The sequence below is a fragment of the Phocoena sinus genome, chromosome 14 (genome assembly GCF_008692025.1).
Source record: "Phocoena sinus isolate mPhoSin1 chromosome 14, mPhoSin1.pri, whole genome shotgun sequence".
NCBI classification, from domain to species: Eukaryota; Metazoa; Chordata; class Mammalia; order Artiodactyla; family Phocoenidae; genus Phocoena; species Phocoena sinus.
In genome coordinates this window covers 27,705,646-27,725,313 of record NC_045776.1, presented here as the reverse complement: position 1 = coordinate 27,725,313, position 19,668 = coordinate 27,705,646, and the positions used below count along the sequence as shown (strand labels likewise).

At 43.7% G+C, this 19,668-nt stretch overlaps 1 protein-coding gene across 2 annotated transcripts in view; it reads right to left on the bottom strand.

The window, feature by feature from the left end:
• Positions 1-2,496: 2,496 nt before the first annotated feature.
• EPG5 (ectopic P-granules autophagy protein 5 homolog) overlaps positions 2,497-19,668 on the bottom strand; it is a 138,110-nt gene continuing 120,938 nt past the window's right edge. For both annotated transcript variants that reach the window (XM_032654432.1, XM_032654431.1), the window contains exons 39-44: positions 19,510-19,654; positions 13,837-14,079; positions 12,299-12,515; positions 11,574-11,789; positions 9,768-9,882; positions 2,497-7,304 (exon numbers count right to left, since the gene is read on the bottom strand). In XM_032654432.1, coding sequence (XP_032510323.1) covers positions 7,122-7,304; positions 9,768-9,882; positions 11,574-11,789; positions 12,299-12,515; positions 13,837-14,079; positions 19,510-19,654 — 1,119 coding nt within the window. In that variant the 3' untranslated portion in view covers positions 2,497-7,121. The remainder of the gene's footprint in view (positions 7,305-9,767; positions 9,883-11,573; positions 11,790-12,298; positions 12,516-13,836; positions 14,080-19,509; positions 19,655-19,668) is intronic.

The window sequence follows — 19,668 nt, the reverse complement described above, 5'->3', positions numbered from 1 at the left end:
TCTGGAATAGGGCTTCCTGCGGGCTGAAGCAGCAGCATTCCTCTCTGCTGCAGGGTTTCGGACACAGAGATGGGCCGTGGGGAGGCACAGTTCAGGAGGGACAGGCACAGTTCCTCTACCGATTTGCTCACAGCGCCCAGGCAGCCTCCTGCTCAGCCTCCGGATAAAGCAACTGCTAGGGGGAGAAGGGGAAGGTGGTGAGGGGACTGCACTTGACCATCATCAGACCCCCTGGGCTCACCTCAGAGCCAGGGAGTCCTTCCCAACTCTCCCCTCTCAGAGCACCCAGATGCCATCGGTGGCAAGCAAGGACCAAGCCACAGGCAGCAGGCTCGGTCAGCAGTGTCCTGGGCCTGAGAAGTGACCTAGGAGATTTGGTGTTTTGGAGACAGGACTTGGCAGTGTGGTGCAGGGGAGAGTGCTCTGCGGACATGAGAGGGGCTTCTGACACCCTGCAGCTTCCCTCTGTTCCCAGCCGCCCACCAGGCTGCTCCTGGAGGTAAGCAGCAGGAGGAAGGGCGACTACTGCCCAGGTCCACCAAGAGCCTAGCACACCTTCCCTGCCCTCAAGGAGCTCATGTCCTAAATTTTAAATTGAGATGTATCTCCATGAGAACCGTCCACGAGATAATATACAATGAAGGTAGGCCTGCCTTGGGACAGAAATGACACTGAGTGGGGCTGAGTTTTTACATATATACATATGCCCCCTCACCAGACTGGATGACAGAGCCAGGTGAAGGCAGGGCTCAGCCAGCCACAGGGCCTTCAGGCCAGGGACCTTACAGAACCATGAGTTGGGGTCCTGAGCTTTGTCCCACCTCCAGCCTGGCACTTAGGTCCAGTTCCATGCCCTCCACAACAATACCCCTCATTTTCTGGGGGTCCCTGTGATCGTCAAAGTTCCTTCCCTTCCATGATCCCAGGCAGTTCTCACTAAAAACCCAGGAGACAGGCAAGGCTGCAATTATCCTCATTTTAAAATGAGGCAAAAGTCTCAGGGAGGAAAGTGACCTGGCCAGGGTCACACGTGCTTGTGACAGAACAGCTCTGGTCCCAGCTCCTTCCACACACATGCCTCCTTCTTCCCAGGTTCTCACATGCCTTTCCTCCTCTCCTGTGCCCCTTCCTCTTTGTCATAGTTTATGAGCTAAAGGGAGAAAACACGGTCTGCCAATACAAGGATACAGAATTATTTGGGATTGGAACTCCCTGGTTTTCCAGGGTTTGGGCCGCCAGACCTTCTCTGTCCCCAACTCCCACATGCCAGTGAACTCAGAGGGGCCACAGGGCTAAAGATTTCCCCGGGAGAGGCCCTGTGGGGACACTCACCTCCACACCTCCGCTAGAGGCTGCTGGCTGGGACCTCAGGTGGAAGAGCAGAGAGATGGGGCGGGGAAGGGGAAGGAGGAGGAAGAGGAAGTGAAGGGAGGGAAGGTACAGAGAGGGGCCTTAAGAAAGGTTAAGGAGGACGTGTCAGGGAGCAGGTCAACTAGAGCAGGCTGAGAGAGTCCAAGGTAAGTCTGGTCCAAGCCACAAATTTAGGCCATTATTAAAATATGGTGTCCAGGAGAGAGATCAGGTTGGCCCCTCTGACCAATAGGCGGGGAATGTGGGTCTGTCTCCTAAAAGGGTTTAGGCTAGCAAAGGAAGACCAAGAGGGAAGAGGGCTGTCTTCAGAAGAGAAGCAGGTTTTGGAGGAAGATCTTGGCTCCCTATCCTTAGGCGAAGGACTCTCATTTGCCCCATGGTGACATGGACCACTTTGGAGCTGCATTTCTTTGGGCGTTTCCCAGCAAGGAAGCCCACCTGTCTAGAGACAGGTGATTCCTACACTAGTAGGAGGTGGGACAACTTGCCTCTAAGCCACTTTCCAAAATCCTGTGATTCTGTCTGGAGAAGGAAGCCAAACCCAGACAAGGGCGCAAGGGTTGGGGAGACACACAGGGCGCTGTCCCAGGGAAATCCCAAATTTATGTAATCCCAAATCAAATGTGCGGGCCCTCTCACCATACTTTGGCCCATTCAAGATGTGTCTTAATGTAATGGAAATGAACACTAAGGAAGAACTCCCTGGCATTCCAACATGAAGTGATTTCTGGAGCAGACTGTGACCAAGCTCAGGTTGCACTGACCTCCCTGGCAGCTTGGCTGCCCTCCCAGAGGCGCCCTGCCCCCACCCAGGAACTCAGGCAGTGGAAGCCTTTGTGCAGCTTCATGTACCTTCTCCTACTAGGATCACAAGCACATTACAGACCTCAGGGCTCTCCTGAACTCTCTGGGGTCACCAGGTGGTCCCCGTCTATGCCAATTCTTAAACCCCCAAGTTTTAAGTTCTCTTTGAAACTAGAGGCCTCACCAATTGTGGTGAAAAGTCACAGAATATAGATTCTACCCATTACAAGCTTTATAATTTCACATTTTTCTTTTTGTGATTTTTGGATGAAAAGACCTGCCAACCAACTTGCCCAAAATGAGATGTCTACCACACGTAAATTAAATTTGAATCTAGTTTATTTGCAGAATTTTACTTAACCAATTCTCATTTCTTCCTGTGTTCATCACTATATAAAAACTCATCCTTTGTACAAGCAAGTAAAATGCCAACAATGAATAAGAAGTGAATATTGCACATTTAATGACCAAAATAGCTTGTTTTTAAAGGCCACACTAGGCATGTGGGTAGGAAAAAAGAGTTGAACACATTTAAGATGTATTTGCTGCCACTTGAGTAATTTAAGCCATTGAAAGAAAAATAAATCCTAAACCTCAGTGCTTGGGAGATATTACATCAGTACATTAAAAAATAAAGTTATAATGAACAACATTCCTTAGTGGTTTCATTACCCCAAAATAGGGTCAGTAGTTTTTTTCTCAAGTTATTGTCATCAGAAATCAGGAACCTATCTAGACTGAAGGAAACTTCAACTACCGCTTCTATAGGACACGTGATGCCTCTATAATGTGAGAGGGTCACCACGGACCAGGATCATCACAGACCAGGACAAGGTCAGCGTTAGTGCCTGGCTGGATGCCAAGAACTTTACCCAGCACAACCCAGATGCAAATGGAAGATGACAGGAGGGAACTTTTTTTTTAAAGCATCATGCTTATTTGCAGCATCGTACTCTCCACTTTGCTTAATAAGACAAAGTTAACTAAGCAGAAAATTTTTCAGCTCTAAATAAAATTTTACTAGCTCAGAATAAGGAGTAAAGTTGGTCCAAAACGCAGAGCAGACAGTTTTGAAGGATAAGTGCAAAGTGCCTTGTTGTTAGACCTGCAACTGATGATAAACCGAGCTCTGGAGCTTGACTCACCACTGATTGAACGTGCCAACCAGAGGGCACAGCTGCTGAGAGCTGATGCTGCCCACATGTCCAGGGGAGCAAGCTTTGCTGCGTGACCCACACTAGTGTGGCCAACCCCCAAAGCAGAGACCAGGCTGAGGGCACATAACCTAAGGAGGCACACTCTCTCGGAGCCAGCAGGCAAGTGCCACCTTATATGTGTGCCCTGGGTGCCTCATTTGTTTTACCCAAGTCCTGACCCTACTGTTTCTGGGCATGGCCCTCTTCTAATAACGTGGGCTAATTTGGGCAGTTTTCCCAAAGGGCAGCCCTGGCAGACATCATGGGGGCAAAGGACTAACTAAAGGCACTAGGCATTTCGTTTGACAAAGGCTGAGGGCTGGGCGGATGGGCAGGGTCAGAGGTGTGATGAGGTATGAAAATTTCCAAAGGTCTGAAGGTCTGTCAGGAGGGGGCAGGAGAACAGCTCCAGCACAACTATGGCCAGAGTTACCAGGAGGCCAGTTTTAGCCCAGTATAAAGCAGAACTACAACCAAGCTCACCAATGGCCACTTGGGCTTGTCCATGAGGAGCAGAACTAGTGACCACAGGAAAGGGCAGAGGAGAGGCTGGAGGATCAGGGCTGGGATCCCTGCTGAGTGGGAGCTGGGACCAGATGAGCTTTAATGCCTCTACTGACTTCAAAAGTCATGATTCTATAACATCTGCTTCGTGCTCCAGAAGTTATTCATTTCAGGTTTAAAAATCCAATAGACGGACTTCCCTGGTGGCGCAATGGTTAAGAATCCGCCTGCCAATGCAGGGGACACAGGTTCGAGCCCTGGCCCAGGAAGATCCCACATGCCGCGGAGCAACTAAGCCCGTGAGCCACAACTACTGAGCCTGTGCTCTAGAGACCGTGTGCCGCAACTACTGAGCCCGTGCTCCGCAACAAGAGAAGCCTCCACAATGAGAAGGCCACGCACCGCGACGAAGAGTAGCCCCCATTCGCCACAACCAGAGAAAGACTGTGCGTGGCAACGAGGACCCAAGGCAGCCAAAAATTAATTAAGTTTAAAAAATCCAGTAGAAAACTGTGTCTCACCTTCACTCGAAAGGAAGAAAGGCCATGGACACTCTCACTTGCACAACGTGGATACACTGACTGGGAGGAAGGGGGTTGGCACTTGGTTAAAGAGAGGGTGGGCTGCTCAAGGGTTTTCATTTTCTGGACCCAGCTTCCCCCACCTCGAAGAACTGAGAGACTCAGGCAACCTCGAGGAGGCAGACGTGACTGTGCCAACAGGCTGATCGTGAAACCACCAGCGACTCGTGCCAGGAGCTTCAGGAACATGGAGGGTGGGCCCTGGCCCCATTAGGCTGGGCAGACGCATCAGCAGAACCTCCCTCCCTGGCATCTGTGCCTGCAGCTTTCTGCAGAGTTAGGAAGGGGAGCCAGGAGATCAGGGGGTCGAGTGTGCCTCTCTGGCCCGTCCTGTGTGAACTGCAGAAAGAAGAGTGGAGAAGAGCCCAGGAAGCTGCTCTGCATCCCCATCTGAACCGGAAGCCACTGCTGGCCACGTATGGGCAAAGTCTGCACTAGTGCACCTTCAACGAAGCTCCAGCACATAGGTGCCTTGGTCTTACTGACCCAGGTGTCAACATGCAGCACTGCTAACTGTCTCTGAAACATGCCCTGCGCTCTCTGGAGGTGACTATTTTGCCAACAAAAGCTCATTATTCCTGAAAGCCAGTGGGCAGACCGGTCTATTCTTTCCCAGGAGGCTACAGCAACATTGCCACCTTCTGAACTATCTTAGTGTCATTAAAGCAATTTCTTAGCCCAGAGCCTCTCATAGGAACCTATGTGGTAAGTAAACCTTCCACTGTTAAGCGTGAGAGGAAGTACTTTTACCGACCATCTCTGATGATCAAGTTACAGTGTCAAAAAAAACAGATGACATCAGGCATAAAAAAATCTGCATCAACTTTAACAACTGAAATACTTTACAAGATAGTGTGATATCCCTAAAAATCGGATTCTTACCAGCTACAACCAAAGATTGATTTATTTTTTATAATTTTTACAGAGCAAATACATTATAAATATTATAAACCTTCAAAAATTAAGATTAAACATAATTTTCTTTAAATGTATGTACTGTCACTCAAAAATTTCATTCTAGGATACCAATAATTACATCCTCCTCAAAGAAAACAGCACACAGAATATTTCCTCTCATAAAATCTTTGTTGCCAAATCAGCCATGGAACTGTCCACAGCTTCTAAAACGTGTTAACAAGGAAAGCTCTGAGATGCATCCCTCGGAGATGGACACTTAGTGGCCTACAGAACTTGAAGGCTAACAGGGATGATCTTTACCAGAGCATTTCCGTGGGGCACAACTGTTCTGTCCAACTAAAAAGATTCAAAATAAAGAACAGCTCCTACACACTTCCAAATGTTGGGGGAAGCACCGCAAAACGATATTTGTAAAGAGATTATCACTCAGTTAATCTATACCCCAAATCCCCCTGCTAAAAGCTCTCAGTGACTAAGACATTTTTATGTAAATAGCCTCGGGCTATAGATAGCCTACAAGCAAAAGACACGTTAGGCCAGCTGGACAAACAAATCAATTTTGAGCCAACAGAATTATGAATATGATGACAGAAGTCAAGGTGCGAATTCCGGGGGGTGGGGGGGGACATGACAAGAGCATGCAGATGGCAGCAAAACACGGCAACACTGCAGACAGGCTTTGGTAAAGAACGAACTGTTAACAACAGAAGGCACGTGACGATTAAAAAAAAGCCAAATTTCAGTCAAGTCTCCTGACCTGACCCAGTTTCCACCGACCAGTGTTTCAGCAGGTTTGCTAGCTTCATTTGAGTTTAAATCTGGAGTGATAAAACAAGCAGGAAACAGACAGTCAAGTTCTCTGTCTCTGTCTCTCAACAGCAGGACCTTCAGATATCAAACTTGCTGTCTGGAAAGAGCTGCAAATTTACATGTCTACAGGGGCCAAATAAGACGTGAATGAAGGAGCGGGCTGGGGTATGACCAAAGGGAATGTACATCTACAGTGCACTGGAGAGAGGAAGCCCTGTCTACACTCTCAGCCATGGAGATCAAACAAAACACATCTGTGCACGACATGCTCCCCACAGACCACCAGCATGCGCCCCCAATGTAGACAAATGGCTCCTTCTCTATGAGGACACATGGCTGGATGGAAATGGACTTGTCACCATCTCTACTGTCCACTATAATCAGGATCAAGTGGTCACATTTTACACAACGACTCACTTTGATTCAGCATTCTTATCTCCCTTCTGAGAGAAAAATATAATAATTTAAGCTGGTATATTTCCCCACGTTTGAGAAATGCAGAAATTTTCAAAGCTTTTTTACTTTGAAGGAACACAATTGGGATTCAAAAGTGAGGGTTCAACCCGATTCCCAAAGTAGTTATATCTGGCACAGGAGTCTTGACATTTAAATGAGACAGGAAAAGACAGAAGTGGAGACATACGAAAGCACCCCACCTGGGGTCTCATGAGATGACTGGATATTCGGCAACTGAGAGTGGCTCTCTACCCAAGGAGAGCTTCGTAAGTTCTCTTGCTGGATGAACATAAAAATTACAAAGTCCCTGGAATATTTGAAGAGCTAAGGACACACACATACACATGTGCACATGCACACTTATCTAGCGCCCACCAACTCGCATCTCAGTCAACTAATTCATTGGCCAAGCTGCAGTGAAACTGAGCAAAGTTAAATGTAAACATAAACAGCAACAGGTTTATCAAGAGCCTCAGTGTTACTATCGTATGTTGTCCAAATAATGCACTTCTGGATAGAGACAGTTCACAAGAAGAGCCAGGAAGCTTTTCCCATCTTGGAGGCAATGGCCAGGACGCTTTATAAATTGTGCGGCTTGCAATATCTGATCCTGGTATTCAACGTACTGCTTACTTGACGTCAAGGATTCAAGAGCATTCAGAGCCTAAAAGACACGGAAGGCAAGAGGGTTAACCACATGGATGCATATAACATGATTCCCGCAGGTGTAGCACACCTGCTGACGTCATCAGGTGCAACTGTGAGCCTCCAGGGAAGCCTACAGAACTGGAACTAGATGTCTCAAAGGCAGGCACTGATCAACCACAATTAGAAGGAGGCCGGCAACCCAAGCTTCTCTGGCGTCTGCCGCCTTCCACATCCAGCCTTCCCTCTTCCTGGCCTGTGCTGTTTCCCAACCCCTCCCCGCAGAGTGCCACTGCTGCAGCCAGGCTGTCTTCCTGCTTTGTCCTCCCTGCCCCAGTGCCAGCACTGCAGCCCTCCCCGCCAGATCATCTACTGCCTCTCTTCCTGGAGACTCAACCGGAAACCACGGGCATCAGCTTTAATTTGCAGTTGGGTTTGTTCTCAGATTACAAAGTAATGTCGTACTAAACCGTGTAACTAGAAATTCAGAAGAAACCAGTGGCTAAGTGCTGCCAAGGGTGAATGATAAGGTTGTTCTATCAGCCAACAAACACAACGGACAGATCAAGTTCCTCTGGCTTCCGCCCAACAGAATTGACATATTCCCATGCTTCTCTTCGGGAATAAAGAAAAACATTCTTTACTTCCATAATTTTAATTTTTCCTCCCTTCATACTGGGAGAAGACAAGAGAAAAAGACTGTATTTAGAGAAAACAAACAAAAAATCAGAACAACGGTTCTTGGCGGGTAGGGAGTTTTGTTTTCCAGCTATACGAGCTCACCCACCCCTAGCATTCTGAGTGTGAGCTGTGAAGTGCCACTCTCCTGCCTCTCTCATTTATGGGGACCACTGCACTAGAGGATATAGATTAAAAGATGGAATTTGCTTGGCTCAGTATATAGGGAGGGAGAAGATTTTTTGAGGATGGTAAATGAACAGGCAGCTTAGAAATAAATTACCAAGTGGTTTAAGACAGAAGTTTTGGGGTTGAAAATCAACAATGGAAGGGATTTTGGTACCAAGCTAACTGCTGTATGAACGGAGTTAATCTAAGAACAAGAATCAGTGGGAACAGGCACTCCCACTAACCATAGCGTCCGTATGTCTCTCTCTTTCTCTCTCTCCCCTTTCTTTTTTAAAAAGAACGGTCTACTTTGACAGTTTGCCTAAGAATAATCATTTTATACAAAGTTGACTTCTTTCCAGTCTGAAAACCCTGATGACAAGTATGTCATCACTTAAGTCTAAAGGAAGGCCGGCAAAGGCTGGCAAGGACTGGGCGACCTGCTGGCCACAGCTAAAGCAAAGCTATGCTCCAGGTGCTGGCGGGCACAGGAGAGCAGACTTCTCAAATGCAGACTGAAATGCATGGCACTGACTTCACAACCGCCCCCTGGGACACTCATCTGCCCACTTGTGACAGCTCTTATACAACATTAGGGATGCAAATGGTGGTTGTCTAATCAGCCGGTGACAAGTATCGGGTACTGTACAAACCAAGATGCCTGTGAAGAACCTGCTGATTTTTTCCCTTCATCTTTGCTCTTAATACCGAGATATCACACTGTACATGGCTGGCTCAGACATGACAATGCCGCAAAAGACAAGAGCTGAGGGGTCTAAGCATTTACCGTGTACAGAGACAGTACTGCAGAGCAACAAGAGCGTGACACTGGACACAGACAGGCCCAGTGAATCCCAGCCCCAGCCCTCAGGGGCTGTGTGATTTGGGACAAATTACTTAGTCTCCTTCTGTCTCCATTTCCTCATCCACAAAACCAGGATAATAAAAGTTCGTATTGTATAGGGTTGTTATGAGAATCAGAAGAGTTAAAATTTAAACTCGTTAACATCAAGTGAGTTAAAACTTACAACAGTGCCTGGCATGCAGTAAGCACTCAAGAATGCCAGCCATCGTTTTATATTATATACCTTTGTACCTGGCCAGCCTGCTTATGGGTGAAAATAGTTATGGGGATGGGGGACCACTGCCATGTAGCCTTCCATGTTTTCAGAACAAACTATTTTTCACAGCTACCATTTTGTCCATGTCAGCCAACACTGGTCAACCCCCAGACTCACAAAACAGAACCACCGCCTTGGCTCCAAGTTAAAGCCCAGCTAACCTCTATCGGTCTCAACCGTAGTCTCATCTTCTGTGCCTGTCCCCAGCCCCAGCTTGTGACGGGTCAGCACACAGTCATGTCATCAGAACCAAATTCGATCCTAGATTGGCTTGCCCATGGCCTTGCTACTTCTACAAGGGTAGTAATAGGGCTCTGGGCAAGTGCCTACAAAAACTGGTTGAAAATCCGAGGCAGATACACGTTAACCATTTTCCAGTTAGGAGAGCCCGCCAGACAGTATGCTGTGCTGCTGCCGATCATCATCACCAGGTCGTCACGTGTAAAGACTACAGGTACCACCCCCCTCCTCCTGTGGAAAACTTCTAGCCCTTAACCACAAAGCTTTTTACTGACCTGCTGAGCTTTCAGGGTCAGATGTAATTCAGAGCTCGGCTTCAAACGGATCTGATCCTTGGCGGGAACCTGAACTGAAAGAAAGGCAGCCATGCCTCGGGCAGCCACTCGGAACCTTAAGTGTTAGGGAGGGATTAGAAGAAGTAAATGACTATTAAAGTAAGCATTTTAAAATAAATACCATATTTTCTATTAAAAAATAAGATGAACACATCTCCAGACCTACTGTGCTTGTTAGCCTCTTCAGGAAAACTGTAAATATGATCAAGGAGTCTTTATCTGCCCTTCCGTTATCACCACTCAAACAATGAAAACATAATCCAGTCTCAGGAATGAAAGTGCTGGCAGATACAGAGTAACGGGAACTCTCAGCCACGGCTGGTGGGAATGTTAAAAATGGTGCAGGTGCCATGGAGAACAGTTTGGCAGCTCCTCAAGAAGTTAAATGTAGGGTAACCATGTGACCCAACGATTCCACAAGAACCGAGAACAGGTGTTCTAACAAAAACTTGTAAATAACTTTCACAGCAGCACTATTCACAATAGCCAAAGAGTGGATACAACCCAAATGTCTATCAACTGATGAATGGAAAAACAAAATGTGGTGTGTCCATACAATGGAACATTATTCAATCATAAGAAGGAAATAAGTACCAGTGCATGCTAAAATATGGATGAGGCTTGAAACTTTATGGGAAGTGCAAGAAGCCAGACACAAGAGGCCACGTATTACATGATTCCATTTATATGAGATGCCCAGAACAGGATATACATAAAGTCAGGAATCCATCAGTGGTTGCCAGAGACTTGGGGAAGAGGGGAATAGGGAGTGATTGCTTAGTAGCTTAGTAGCTATTTCCCCGTGGTGATGGTTGCACCAACATTGTGAATGTACTAAATGCCACTGAACTGTACATTTTATCATTTTTTTTTCTGGCCACACCGCGCGGCATGCATCTTAGTTCCCCGACTAGGGAACGAACCCACGCCTCCTGCAGTGCAAGCACGGAGTCTTAACCACTGGACTGCCAGGAAAGTCCCTGAATTGTATATTTTAAAAGGGTTAGCATGAAAATTTTATGTGACGTGTATTTTACAATTTAAGTGAATCAAATCACAGTCCTGCTAAATTCTACCACAAACAAAGGAGTATGATGTTAACTGGTTTGGATTGGGTGGCTCCCAAAGTTGCAGCAGGCTATTCCATAAGAATGCTGACATCAGAATAGTAAGAATTCCTTTCAAACCAGATAAGGCCTTTAAAAGAAAACCATGATGCAAATAGTCTTAGGAGATAAACTGGGGCTAGTAGCAAATTCTTTCACACCTTGGAATTTTTAGCGACAAAAACCTGAACGTATTTCTCATTACTTATCCTTCTAATCAGTTAACTTCTACTCATCTTGACTTAACAATTCTGCTAGACGGAGTCCCTCATGGGACCTGGGTTTCCCTGACAAAGTGCTGGCAGTGAAGCAGCTGACCGGGGTATTTTAACCTAACCTTGCACACCGTCACTGGCTCAAAGACAAAAAGTAATGTGTAGTGTGGTCAGGTTACCAAGTCAAAATACAATGAGATACTGCTAAAAAAAAGTCTTTGAACATAAAAGTTGTTTTAAAACGGAAAAAATAAACACCCTTTTTCAAATATAAAGATGTAACCAGGCTCTGATTGTTTTCTTCTTAATCTCTGGGAGGACCCTAGCTCAGCTCCTAAATAGAAAATCTACCAAGTATCGCACCCCCTAGGTATGTGCAGGTGTCTGTGGCCCGTTTAGAAAAGCAAGAGCAGGTGCTTCCTCACCTGTTAGACAAGGGCGACTTCCGGCCCAGCCCAATTGCCCTGAGAATCCCTGAACTGAGCCTCTCCTCGGCCAGCAGGCTCTGACGGGCCTGAAGCAGGAGCAGAATTCGAATGACAGACTCCGTCAAGACCGAGTCATTCTGCTCGGTCTGAACCAGGGACAGCTGCAGGACTTGGTGCCACCACAAAAACAGCTTTGCTTCTTCCTGCATAGAGCTGGGGGCGGAGAGGGGGGAGGAAAATCAAATTCAGAGTAGATTCTTTCCACTCTCATTTAACTGAAAGTCCACACATGAGTCTTAAGTGTAAGGGACGTTTAGTACTTTAAAAGCTTAGGCTGACAGGTAATGCTGTTAATAAAGTATTTGGACAATAAAAGAACAGCTGACATTTACTGCCCCTTCTACATGCCAGACAGCATATATGAGCTCGACGTCCTTTCACTTAATCAAGTGAGCTAAACGTTGTTGCCCCTACTTAACGGATATGGAAGCTAAAGGTGGTGCTTCAAAATACCCGTCTTAGGAAATAAAACGCCTGCTCAGAAAATCGGCCCATGCAAGGAAAATCTTCCTAAAATAGGTGTCACTGTACCTCATAGCCTTGTTTGTTTCTTATGTATCACTTGGGTCTGTGCACTTAAGTGGACATTAACTTAAACCCAAATTCAAGCTATCCCAATCCCATGGGTCGGTCGGCTGTAGGCAACCGGAGGGCCAATATACCTTGGATACACCTGTTCCAACCACTGGCTTAAGAGAAGCAGCACTTTCATTTCGTTCCTTAGCGTCTGCTCACTATTTAGACACTGAAGCAAGTAGACATAGAGAGTCAAGTAGCTGCCGAGGGACAGGCACTCCTGCAGAAACTCTTCAATGGTGAGCTCGGGAACTTGAAGGGACACCAGAATGGGGCCCCAACCTAAATTCTGATTGAGGGAGCCTAAGAAAAGAACACCAAGAGGTAGAGAAAGGTAAGAGCAAGAATCAAACTATTTAACTACTCTAATGAACCTTTTCACTTTAAAAGCTTCAGTTCGAGAAAACACCACTCACATTGACCCTGGAGGGCCTGACAATGCCTCATGGCTTGGACTGGAAGCCCTCACTCTAAATGCCTTTGTCCTGGCTGCCAGTGCAGAGGGTATCATGAAGTCAGGTATCATGGCTGCATTTTCATAAATCACCTCTTTCACCATATTATGATCATTAAAATCTCATGCAGACACCGCCTCTCCCAGTTATCTAAGAGTTTTAACTTTACCTGATACCATTTTTAAGTATGCTATGAATACTTATGCTTTTCCGAGGGGTATTATTATTACTCTATCCTTCATAAGCATTTTTTAATTATCAAAGTTTAGTTTGACTAGTATCTTGACAGAAATTCTTGAAAATGTTTCACAAATTGAAAAAACAAATTTGATTTTAGCAACAAACAGTAAATAAATTTGAAGCATGAGTGTTATCCTAATGGTTCTCAATTCTTTGGGGGGAATGGGAGCAGGGTGACATGGTGACACACATAGCACCTTCCACAGGGGGACATGGGAACATGGATTATTCACGTGTTGTCAAGAAAGGGCGTGGGCAGGTTGCAGGCACTTCCTAGCATTCTCACTCCAGTACCCTTCGTTCTCCCCTATTGTGTGCACGATGATGTATATCTGGGTAACAGAGTCGAGAAGTACTGCTCTGAGCAATTCTTTTTAACCAGATCAGGCTGTTTCCAGAATCTGAGAGTTTAGAGGTAGGAAATAAGAAGACAAAGCGGGAGTGGGGGGCGGGAGGGGAGGTGGAAAGAGAACTCCGTAATAGTTTAAAACACATGACAAAATGCAATAAGAGGACATATGAAAAACTTTAACAAGTGACAAAATAGAGAAAATTAATACAGTGGATCATTATTATAAAGATTCTGGTATATAGCATTTGTTTTTAGGACTATGACTAGGCCTATGACATACACAATTTGACTACCATAAAAGGATTGGTCTGACACTCCAAAACCCACATAAAATGAATTAGAGGTTCCCTCCCTTGAAACATGATGGTACCAACATGGGCCAAAATTTCTCATGCTAACTGCACATCTTTATGAAGAAAACAAACTATATTCTGAAACATCAACAACATTTACAGAGATATTAGAACAGTACAATCCCTCAACAGGAAGGGTCTGGAAAGGTATCTCCTTCAGATAAAGCTTTAATCTTCCTTGGAAAAATGGGTCTACTGAGAGCCTGACATGACGGTCCTCTTACCCTCTTTGAAGTAAGCAGTGATGCAGGCTTCCGTCGTCTCAGCCATGTGGCGGACGGAAGCCAGGCTCTGGCAGGCGGCTGTTAACAGGGGCAGAACCACCAGCCCATGCACTTTCTGCCCAATCCAGGTCTGGATACTGCCTCGGAGGAACTCTGCTGTTGGGATAGTCGCGTTGTTCATCATCATTAGGACTTCCATAAAGAGGCTGCTGAGGGCCATGTGGCGGGTCTGGCTGTCCAGATCTGAAGGGGAACATAGCCAACATGTTTGCAAAAGGCTGCTGGTATGACGATGTGAATGTGATAAAAGGGAACAATGGTGCTTCAAACTAGCTGCTCTCCAGGGGCCAGAAGGAAAATCCTTCTGTGTTTAGCTTTTAAGGATAGGATGTGGCACATACATACTTTGTAAGAGCAAAGCAGGAACTACTGCGAGATCCTTGGTTACAGCGTGTGACCAAGTGATATTTTAATAAATAGACAAAATACATAGATGTCAGGAGTCATTTGGTAAACTAATTAGAAACAGTACCTCCACCCCTACCAATGCCAAAGTTGTAAATAATTCTAGAATGATTTACACAGAATGAAGGTTATTATTTAAAACTAAATATAAAAAAGTAAGGAAAGGAAAAAACTTTTTACAGACTCCTAACAGCAGCTCTTTTATTTCTTTGTTTTTTAAATAAGAAAAATGGACAGACTGGGTCTTTCCAAAATATTAAAAGGTGAAAAAAAGAATACAACACAAGAAAAAGAGCAAATTCATTTTAAAAGAGAACTGCAAATAAGTGACTGAGGTAGATTCCTTCTTCACATCCAAGAACAGAAAATATTTTTCACTGAGGGTATGTTGAGGTAACTATTCATCAGGCATAATTTTTGAATTGTACACTTTATTTTTATTTGTTTTTTCTTTTTCGGCTGTGCCGTGCAGCTTGCGGGATTTTAGTTTCCCGACCAGGGATTGAACCCGCGGTCCTCGGCAGTCAAACTGCAGGGCCTTAGCCACTGGACAGCCAGGGAATTCCCTTCATCAGGCATAATTTTTGCCAACTATTTCTAATTCTCCTTGAGTTGGGTTCATTGTTTTAAGGGAATAGAATTGTGGCTTTCTCACCTCAAGTCTTTGGTATTTATGTCAACGCGAGTGGGGAGGTCTTATCACACCCATCAAACCAAATTCACCCACTTGCACAGTGTACAATAAACCCTAACTTAATGTTATCATAAGATATACTGATTATCAAGCAAGGAATTTTTAAAGCACTATATGTGTGTGAATCTACTTTTTTATGTATAAATATTCTTGGTAATAAAGGCCTTATCTCTGAATTCCAGGTGAATAAATTTTTTTTCTGATTTTTAAAAAAATTTTATTTTGTTATTGAAGTACAGTTGATTTACAATGTTGTGTTAATTACTGCCATACAGCAAAGTAACTCAGTTATACATATATACATATATATATATACTTTTTTCATAGTCTTTTCCATTATGGTTTGCCACAGGATATTGAATTTAGTTCCCTGTACTATAGAGTAGGACCTTGTTGTTTATCCATTCTATATATAACAGTTTGCATCTGTGAATAGTGATTTTAATCTATCTTTTAGTTATGATTCATGGGAACAAAAAATGATTGCAATAAGCCTCCTAATAGAGCGCAGCCTCTCCCCTTCCCATTCATCATCAACACAGCCAACAAATGTTGTTCTTAAAAACCAGAACTGATCCCATCACTCTTCTGATTAAGGTCTTTCTAGAACGCCCTTCACTCCTTTGCCTGGCTATTATTCAATCTTCATGGCCCAGTTACATATGACCAACTCTAAATCAATTTCTCCAGTATTGCCTGCTAATTCTTCTTTCTTTTTTTTAACTAGTTTGCATATCCCAAGCCGAGGGATATGCAAACTAGTAGATGATGTCAAACATTTAAAAATGGTTGTACCAATTTACTCTGTGATCAGCAGTATATGAGAGCTAACACTGATCCACATCCTCACCAACATCTGGTACTGAAAACTTTTTAATTTTAGCTATTCTGGTGGATGTGATACAGTATGCCATCAAGTTCTTAATTTGCATTTCCCTAAATATTAACAAGGTTTAGCATGTTTTCATATGTTTATTGGTTATTTGAATATTCTCTTTTGTAGAATGTCAATTTAAGGGTCTTGTTCATTTTTTTTACTGGATTGTCTTTTTCTTCCTTATTTTATCCAGTGTGATAATCTTAGTCATTCATAGTTAATGTAATTACTGATGTGAGTGGGTCTAAATCTACTATCTTACTATATGCTTCCAATTTGTCCCTCCAATTCTACATTCCTTTTTCTCTCTTCAAATATTCTTTTAACATTTTCATAGTGGTTATCTTACAAATTACAACATGCATTCTTGATTTTTCAAAGTCTGATGTTAACTGGTTCCCAGACAATGCTAATTTCCTATTACCTTCCCTACTGTTACCATAACCCAACAACACATTACTATTACTGTTTTATAGAGTCAGATTTCATTTAGATTTTCCTATACATTTACCAGTTTCATTGTTCACCCTTAGTCTCCTCCTATTTATCTTCTCTTTATTATCTCTTTCTTTCTAAGCAGATTTTGGTTATATTTTGTGGTTCTTTTTATAATTTCTTAAGCTCAGTGTTTAATTAATTTTCAGCTTTTAGAAATTTTAATATAAACATTTAAGGCCATGAAATTAAGTTTCACTTTAGCTGAATCCCACAAGTTTTGGTGCTCTGTTTTTTTAATACAGTTCTAAATATTTTAAATTTCTGTTGCTATTGTTCCTTTGGTCATCAGTTATTTAAAAATTTGCTTCTTAATTTCCAATGTATAGTTTTTTCCCTCCTGGTTATATTTTGTTACTGATTTTTAAGTTCATTGCACTGTGGTTAGAATGTGTGGTCTATCTGATACCAGTCCTCTGGGATTGATTGAGATGTGCTTTAACCCTAGTAATGGGTCAAGTTTCTTAACTGTTCAATGTGAGACTGATACGGTGTGCATTCTGGACTTACAGGGTATATTATTCTCTACATACTCATTACATCCAGCTGTGCTATTCAGACATCCTATAGTCTTACTGATTTTCTGTCTACCTGATCCATCAGTTACTGTGAGACATGGGTCAAAATCCCTCACTGTAAGCAAATTTGACATTTCTCTTCCTAGTTCTGTCAATTTTCACCTTATGCATATTCTTCCTGGTGAATTGAACCTTGTATCAATTTCCAACGACTCTCTTCATTTTTAATAATGCTTTTTTCTTATTTAAGTAATATATGTTTTTTATGTATATATGTGTTTTTCATGCAACTTCAGGGCAGGAACACACACAAGAGATTGTCTGGCTTGGTAATGCTTTCTGCCTTACAGTCCTATCTGTCTCATACTGATACAGCTGTACCAGCTTTCTATTTTAATATCTAATGTGACTGCCTTGTAGAAAGCTTTCTATATCCTATGCTTTAGATATACTTCTTATAAACAGCTTAAAACTGGATGTTGGGGCTTCCCTTGTGGTGCAGTGGTTGGGACACCACCTGCCAGTGCAGGGGACACAGGTTCGAGCCCTGGACCGGGAGGATCCCACAGGCCACGGAGCAACTAAGCCTGTGCACCACAACTAAAATAAAATTAAAAAAAAATAAATACATAAAAAACTGGATGTTGTTGATTATTAATCCAGTCTGACAATCTTCATCTTTTAACCTGAGCATCTGTCCATTTACATTTACCGATATATTTAAATTTTATCTTTTTATTTTGGCTATTTTTCTTACCTTCTCCATGTTTCTTGCCTTCTTTGGATTGAATAAAATTTGGCCAATCCTTTTTTTTTTTAATTTAATTAATTAATTTATTTTTTGGCTGCAATGGGTCCTCATTGCTGTGTACGGGCTTTCTCTAGTTGCGGAGAGCGGGGGCTACTCTTCATTGCGGTGCATGGGCTTCTCATTGTGGTGGCCTCTCTTGCTGCAGAGCATGGGCTCTAGGCGCGCAGACTTCAGTAGTTGTGGCACATGGGCTCAGTAGTTGTGGCTCGCAGGCTCTAGAGCACAGGCTCACTAGTTGTGGCACATGGGCTTAGCTGCTCCGTGGCATGTGGGATCTTCCTGGACCAAGGATCAAACCCGTGTCCCCTGCATTAGCAGATGGATTCTTAACCACTGTGCCACCAGGGAAGTCCTGGCCAATCCTTATCTCCTTCTACTAACTTAGAACTTACATATTTTATTTCTATTCTTTTGGTGAATTGCTTAGAATTTTTACCATTCATATTCTATGAAGACATAAATTTATTCAATCTCTTGACCCCCTCAAACAATATTAAAACCTTAGAATGCTTTTAACTCAACCTCCTTCTTAACTTACATATATTTGTGGTCATATAATTTAATGTTAGCTTTTGCTTTTTTAAACCCCTAAATGATGATTACTGTAGTTTTATACAGGCAGTTTTTATTTATATTTACCCACATTTCACTACTTTCTCTGCTTACTTTTCCTTCTTGCAATTCAAGCCTTTCACTTGTGATCACTCTTCTTCTACCTAAAGAACATGCTTTATTTAGTACTTTCTTTAGTGATGTCCACTGGGACAAACACGCTCAGGTTTCAAGGAAAACATCTTTATTTCATCCTCATCTTTGAAAGATGGTTCTTCTTAGTTTACAATCCCAGGTTACAAGTCATCTCCTCACAGCACATTGAAGGTGTTATTCCACTATCTTACAGCTTCCTCTGTTGCCAATGAGAAGCCGGCTGTCCTTGTAAATGTTAAATGTTGTTCCTTTGACCCCGGCGCATCTGCAGTTTCACTACAGTATGTACAGGGGTGAATTTCTTTCTATCTACCCTGCTTGGGATTTGCTGGGTTTAATGAATCTAAGGACTGTTGTCTTCCTTTCTCAGGGCAGGTTCATTTCTAACTCATCCTTACCCTGAGTATGCCACCCTGTGTGGTAATGCACAGGAGGTCCTTTCAGGCTACCATCTTAGGCAGGCCCTGGGCTTTATCATCTCCCCTAATCTAAGGAGTGTCATCAAAAGCCTTCAAGGTAAAAGCCAGCCTCAGTACTCCATCTACTTTTATGGGTTCCTCCTTTTACTTAGTTTCTGACTTCTGAGATTTTCTGCCACCTTGTCAATATGTTTAATTTTTGGTTTCTTAAAAACATTTTATCCAGCATCCTTAGTTGTTTTCAGCAGGAGAGGCAATCAGGATGTCCAGTCCACCAAACTGCTAGGAGCACAGGTTCTCATATGAAGTTTCTTTACAAGCCTACAGGTGATTCTGAAGTGCCCTCCCAGTTAGGAGCCAAAACATCCAGGAATGCTGCTCGATGGATGGTCTCTGGTTATCTCCTAATCACTATATCTAGTCATCTAACTTAGCCCTCAGTCCAGTTAACCTCACACCAGCAACTGACAGTGTCTATGCCTCCTCAAGTTCTTACCACTCATGCCACCCCACCCTGGCCAGTGCTGAGATGACAAGTGTCCCTATGGTCCAGTCATCTCTCTGACCACTGCTTCTCTGTAAACAGGAATGACAGTGTCCCGACCATCTTCCTGATCTCAAGATGCCTTATACACAGCAGGAATTCATTTACTGAGTGAATACATGACTCCACCATAGTCACTTACCAGGTGGTTTAAAAACAATGATATCATCCAAGAGCTTAAACATTTCCTGTTCAAGGACTGCTAACGTGATTTTTCCATTTTGTTCCAGGGAGCTGAGGAATTGTACCATCTGGTGAGTGAAGGCTCGGCATTTTGGAACTGCATCCTGACAATAAAAAA